Genomic DNA, 6348 nt, shown 5'->3' with positions numbered 1-6348 from the left:
CAATATGACAGATTCAGCTTTTTCTAAAGCAACAAGCTAACATTACCCTGATTAACTTACATAGTATACTGTGCCACAGCTTCATATAGAACTCTGATTATTGTGTGTCTGTCCCTTGGATTTTTATGGCACGGTTCTTTGTTGTCCAGTTTTAGTTGGAGATTTTTGGGAAATCTTGGAATTTCAAAAGAGGCTGGCAGTCTCAAAGTATTTTCATTGGTGTGAAAACAGTTAAGTGTTTGTTTTTATTGCATGAATTGAAGTATAAAACACTACAGTAACAATACATATGGTAGAAACAATGATCATATTAACTAAATCCTAAAAGTGCATAACGGCCAACATGTATGTTTCAGACATACTAACTTCATTATAAATAAGAAAATACCTTATTGAAGTTGACGAAGTAGATGGTTGCCAGTCTTCTGGAGAGACAGTCTGTAGAGTCAGCGTCACTGAAGATTCCTTCATCCTTGACACAAATTGGTTGAATTTAACCTGCTTTTTGAAGGATCCTTGGAAAAGGTATGCAACCATAGTCTCAGTAAGACCGCAGTCAACTGTGTCACCATCAACCTCATTGTCTGCAAGATAAATGGTAGTACAAACTCTAAATTCCATGTAAGAATATTTATCACCACATTTTTACATGGGTAAAAACCGTATATCACACACATTAAAACCTTTTGTACAACTTCTTTCAGTTCAAAGAAATATTCATTTAAAAAAATCAGTAAATTAAATAAAATAAACCAAATCTTTAGAGTGAATCCTCTCGATATGCAAAGTTTTCATTTTTAAATTTAGATGTTTGTTTGGGACTACTGGACACAGGAGAGCAGAGTCTGAGCATGCTTTTGTGCCCTTTCAAGTTTGGAAGAAAAAAAAGACTAGAATGCTGTAATTTGTTAATATTCACTACTAAGGTGACTCCTTTCTCCAGATTTCCGACAGTTTCTGCCGTCTGTTCTTTCAGACCGATTACTTATAGCGATAACACCCGCAGGACCGTATTACAAGCTCAGATTACATGCTGAAAAAGTTCCCACATTGCTTAAAACGCGACTATCAAACCCCAGCTGCAACACCCTTGTTATATTTTAAACAAGTGCGGCGTCAAGATATTTCCTTTAAACGTTATATTCAGCCGCCCATGTGTGTTGATGGCCTTGGAGTGGATGTAAAAACGTGATTTTATTAAACCATTAATACACTAACGGTAAACTGCATTCAGCTACCAGGGAATCAAATTTCGCGCCGTTCCGCTGCGCAGGGGTTACCGAACCTATGGACTGTGGCCGAACCACATATATAAGTTCAAATTTATACAAATACTATGTGTACACATTTTTCATTTTTCAGAACTGTGACCTCAACTTTACACATGAAACGTTTGTAAAAACGTTTGTAAAAAGACATAATTTGAGCTAAGAGAGTGCCGAAACTAGCTAAATTGCTAATATACGTTAGCTAGGCTAAACCAATAATTAGTAATTACGCTACATTTTTCTTTAAATAAAACTTACCTCTGAAACGCTGAGCTTCAGCTTCGGTGACATCTAAGCCCCACTCTTGTATTTTTGTTAAGAGTTCCTCGGTTGAAAGTGAACAGAGCACACCAGGACTTGCAAGTTCGTAATCCATCTCCCTCCGTTGATAAAACAAAATGGCACCTGCTGCATTTACAGAAAGTTCTAGAATCCACCAGCTATTCGTTGAGTTTCTTCTTCTACTTTTTGTTTGATGTTGTGAGGATGGGCTCAACTCCACTCCGAGGGTCTTCTTTGCATCTTTCTCGTCCCCTATTACAGGTATCCCACAAATTCTGAATATGTGCAAGCTGTGAAGACGCTGGTAATGAAGTATCCTTTCCTCAAGGATCGTGAGGGAAATGGTTATGTAAGTTAAATTTAAAATTTGCATAAGGTTCCTTCAAGATTACAAAGTAAAAGTGAAGCTTTTTTCGATCTTGTTTTGTTAGTAAGACAATCTGTAGCCTCTCAGTAGGTTTGTATGAAGTATGTTTACTGATTCTTTGTTGGGTGTATTTTGTGTAGATTATTTTTACAGTAATTTATGTTTCTGTTCAACAAGCACACATAGCATATGTCTTTGAGACGTAAATTCAAATCAGAGCGAGCACCACTAGTCGACAGTGAGGCAGTGAGGCGGTGTAAGGAGAAGTTTGGTTCTACGAGGAGAGGGCAGCCTAATAAATGTCAACGAACAAGTCAGAGAAATGTTTGTCAGGTTGGTGTGAGGGACATCTTGAGCTATAAAATGTTCTTGCCTCTGTTATTACATCTAAAACTAAGGATTAGGGATGCAACTGTACCCCTTTTTTCAAACCAAAACTATACCAATACTTGGATTAGAGCACTTGCTAATACAAAGTAACAGTGCTAATACTTCTACCTCACAAAATATTAATAATTAGAAGGCGCTAAAAGAGGGTGAACTAGATAAAAAAAAACAAAAAACATTTTAAATATGACTCCAAAACTAAAATTTCAAGTTAACAATTAAGATTTTATGTGAAATTATTTCAGAGTTTCCATATTTTAAATATTGGTTCATGGTATCGGTTAACTTTAAACGATACGAGTTCTTTGTGATGCACAGATCGTGTCAGCTCTAATTGTATATTTAGTCTTATGTTGGGTTTCTAATCTGTTTTGACTTTCTCTTCTCACTCTTGCTTTCTTTCAAGGGACCATGCGTCCAAGGAGAGGATTTATTATCCATAGACGCCCACTTAAAGGTCTTACAGTGCCAATATCAGAAGATGCAACCAGATACCATGGTGGTTCATAACCGTATGCAGCAAACGTTTGCTTGGTGGCAAAAAGAAATTGCAGATGGTATGCCTGTGGAGGATGTGTTGAAGAAGTACCCCTTCTTAGGGATGCCTACTGGTGTAAGTCAGAAAGCTGAACTGAACTTGGAAATAGCTGTCACATTTAACATGTTTATAGTAGTAAATTTTATTTGCCCTTGACCTTGCTTTCTTCATCTGTCCCTCTTTCCTTTTTTTGTATGTTCATGTAACTTCTTACAGTATTGTTGTTAAATTCTATAAAAAAAATAATTATGCAGCACCATACACAATTAATATCAACTTTAGATTATTTCATTTTCACACACTGTTATTTTGTACTGAAAATTAATTTTTTACTTGTAGCTGTGCAACGAACTCGGGTGGATCCAACCAACAACGGGTAATGTAAGCCAGCGATTTCGTGAAGGGCTCTCATGTGTTGCAGCAAAGGTGATTGACCTTACACGAGGGAAAACCCCACTCTACCAGCTCTACCTTGATGCAAGAGAGGAGGCTCTCACTGATGACCTACCAGGTATTTTTATAGGTAACTGGAAATGCCAGATAAAATGCATGGGTGATCTTGTGTTGTTTTTGGGTTTTTTTTGGCAGATCTTGACACAAGGGCTGCACTTTTATTCCTGCCATACGTCTTCAAGGAGAAACTGGATCTCTTTGTCATACTTGGAGAGGTGTGTGTATTAAAATATTTAGTCTATATAAAAGGAAAACAAATGTATCTTTTGTTAAGAGACTAAGATATTGCTTTCCTCTACCTTCTCTTTTGACTTCAAAGGTTCATCCGAAAACCCCCTATCCAACTGTGCAGCTACTTCATGAAGACTGGAAACCAGTGTTCTCCAGAAGCGCTCCAAATATTGTGAAGTTGGATGGCAGTGAAGTGTGCAGAAGCTCGTGTATTTTTGAAGGAATCATCTCTTCTTTCTGCTTGTATTTTGTCTTCAGCCTTGCTTACGCAAAACATCTGAAGAACACCCTGATTTTTCTCCAAAAGTACATTGTGAAAATAGATGAGGGTGAGGACCGGCCTCTGCCAATCACAGTCACCAGACAAATAAATCTTCTGTATTAACCACCATGCCTCAGCCATATCAGTGCTCCAAATGTGGCAGAAGAACCTTTAGTTTGACAAAGCTTATGCAGCACATAGGACTTATTCATTCCCATGATGCCAATTTTGATATAACCTGTGGACTCAGTGACTGCTGTTCTTCCTTCAAAATATATGAATCTTTCAGACATGTGTATAGGAAACACAGAGAACAGGTGTTGTGTCCCCATAAAGACTTAGATGAAAATGAGCAGGAGGTAGTCAGTCCACACCCAAATGAATTTGCAAATGACATAACTGAAAATATTGAAACCCCTCCATCCTGGGATGAATTTTTGATACATTTCAGAGACAATCTTTTCAAGTTCATTCTTAAGTGCAGAGAGAAAAATTCTTTACCAGTCTCTGTTCAGGAAGAAATTGTGGAAGATGTAAATTTTCTGATGTGTTTTTTCGAGGAGAACTACGATGCTTTTATAGCATATCATTTAGAGAAAATGGGTCTTGATGTGTCTTTGTGTCCAGAGCTTAAAAATGTCCTGCATTCAAATGAATTTTTTGAGAAGGCTTCAACAGCTATTCGATCTCCTTATTTGGTCAAAGAACATTGCAAATCAAAGTTCAACATGACAGAGCCTGTTCATTGCAAATTAAGAGACTCTGTGGGTCATACAGTTGGCTCGTATTCATATGTGCCTGTTGATAAGGTGCTAAAAAATTATCTTTCTCATGAAGACATACAAGATCACATTTTTTCAAGTGGCAATTCGGAAACTGATGAATTTCTAACAGATTACTCTGATAGAGAAATCTTCAGACATCATCAATTCTTCAAGGATAACCCAAATGCACTGCGACTCCATTTTTATGAGGATGAATTTGAAGTACTTAATCCTCTAGGATCTAAACGATCCAAACACAAACTTAGTGCATTTTATTACACTGTAGGCAATTTGGACAAAAGGTACACTTCTCAGCAGAGGCACATTCATCTAGCGTTATTGGTACGCTATTCTTTCGTTAAGCGGTGTGGTTGGCATGTTATCCTTAAACCTTTGCTTGATGATTTGGAAAAACTTTCCACTGATGGCTTTACTTTTACCATTGATAAAACTGAACACACTATTCATGCTGCTCTTGCAACTTTATCTTGTGATAATTTATCAGCTCACATGATTGGTGGTTTTTCTATGTCATTTAACACTGGTAGAATTTGTCGGTATTGCATGGCTTCTTATGAAGATATGAAACAATCCTTTGAGGAAGAAAGCTTTGTTTTAAGAACATCAGAGGTTCACCAGTATCATCTTGCATGAATCCAAGAATTTCCGGATGATAAAACAATATATGGTGTAAATAGTTCATGTCCTTTTGACAGACTGAGTTATTTCAGTGTTACGCAAGCTTTACCACCTGATGTAATGCATGATCTGTTGGAAGGTGTAGTTCCTCTAGTTATGAAACTAGTGATTTGTAAAGCCCACACTGAGAAGCATATTACAATTAGAGAGATCAATGAAGAATTGCAAAAAATGCCCATCGGTCAGAATGACAAAACAAACAAACCAGTACAGTTATCAGAGAGACTTCAGAGTGTTGGTATTGTTGGATCAGCATCTCAAAAGTGGTGCCTGTTCAGATTGCTGCCATTTCTGATGGCAGACCGTGTGCCACCTAATTGTAAATATTGGCATGTTTTTCTTCTATGTCGTGAAATAACAGAGATTGTAATGGCTAAAAAAGTGCGAAAAGAGAATATTTTATTGTTGAAGTTGCTTGTCCATGAGTTTCTCACAAAACTGAAAAGTGTATTTGGGGATGTAATTACACCAAAGTGTCATTATTTAATCCACTATGCAAGACTGATTAAAATGTTCGGCCCTCTACGTTTGTTATGGTGTATGAGATTTGAAAGTAAGCACCAGTATTTCAAAACGTTGTCCCGCAATTGTAGAAATTTTATGAACATTGCTACAACTTTGAGCAACAGACATCAGTTCAGACAGTGCTGGGAGTTTTCTAACAAAAGTTTACTTGGTGAATTTGAAAATGTTTTTGGAAAAAGTGTGACTACACCATTTTTGTCATTACCACTGGAACTGCAACAAGCACTGACAGTCTATTGTGGCTTTTCTGAAGTTGATAGTGCTAAGAAAGCTTTCCAGCGTGTGTCAGAAGTAATTGTGAACAGTGTCAAATACTGTGTAAGAGATGTGTTTGTCATTGATGTACTGCATTCAGAGAAGATTCCTCTGTTCTGGCAAATTAAGTACATATTTAATATTGAGACAATGTGGGTCTTTTGTGGAAAAATTCTCATTCCTCTGTTATATGACAACCATTTTCATTCATACAGTGTTAGAGTTGATAGTGAATGGACGTTGCTAAAACCTGGACAGGAAATTGATGTTGCAGCTTATGACACATACTCTGTTGATAACAGTTTGTATGTAACAGT

The 6348-nt window shown here is 37.1% G+C and overlaps 2 protein-coding genes across 3 annotated transcripts; one reads left to right on the top strand and one right to left on the bottom strand.

Annotated features, from left to right (window-relative positions):
* Positions 1-388: 388 nt before the first annotated feature.
* LOC121813269 (sterile alpha motif domain-containing protein 3-like) lies at positions 389-1759 on the bottom strand (the record flags this gene model as incomplete). Its single annotated transcript, XM_042216926.1, is given in 2 exon segments — positions 389-584; positions 1527-1759. Coding segments are annotated over 2 exon segments (314 nt in total), but the record flags the coding sequence as incomplete, so codon positions are not given.
* Positions 1760-1811: 52 nt separating this feature from the next.
* LOC106632685 (sterile alpha motif domain-containing protein 3) lies at positions 1812-6342 on the top strand (the record flags this gene model as incomplete). 2 transcript variants are annotated; one of them, XM_042216927.1, is given in 6 exon segments in its annotated part: positions 1812-1899; positions 2095-2250; positions 2711-2917; positions 3182-3353; positions 3431-3510; positions 3615-6342. In XM_042216927.1, a coding segment is annotated over 1 exon segment (1290 nt). In that variant the 3' UTR covers positions 5207-6342.
* Positions 6343-6348: the final 6 nt, after the last annotated feature.

The sequence above is a fragment of the Haplochromis burtoni genome, unplaced genomic scaffold (assembly GCF_018398535.1).
Source record: "Haplochromis burtoni strain Fernald_Lab_line unplaced genomic scaffold, NCSU_Asbu1 Contig_1359, whole genome shotgun sequence".
In the NCBI taxonomy this organism is placed as follows: domain Eukaryota; kingdom Metazoa; phylum Chordata; class Actinopteri; order Cichliformes; family Cichlidae; genus Haplochromis; species Haplochromis burtoni.
The sequence above is the reverse complement of the archived record's forward strand: the minus strand, read 5'-3'. Positions and strand labels throughout refer to the sequence as shown.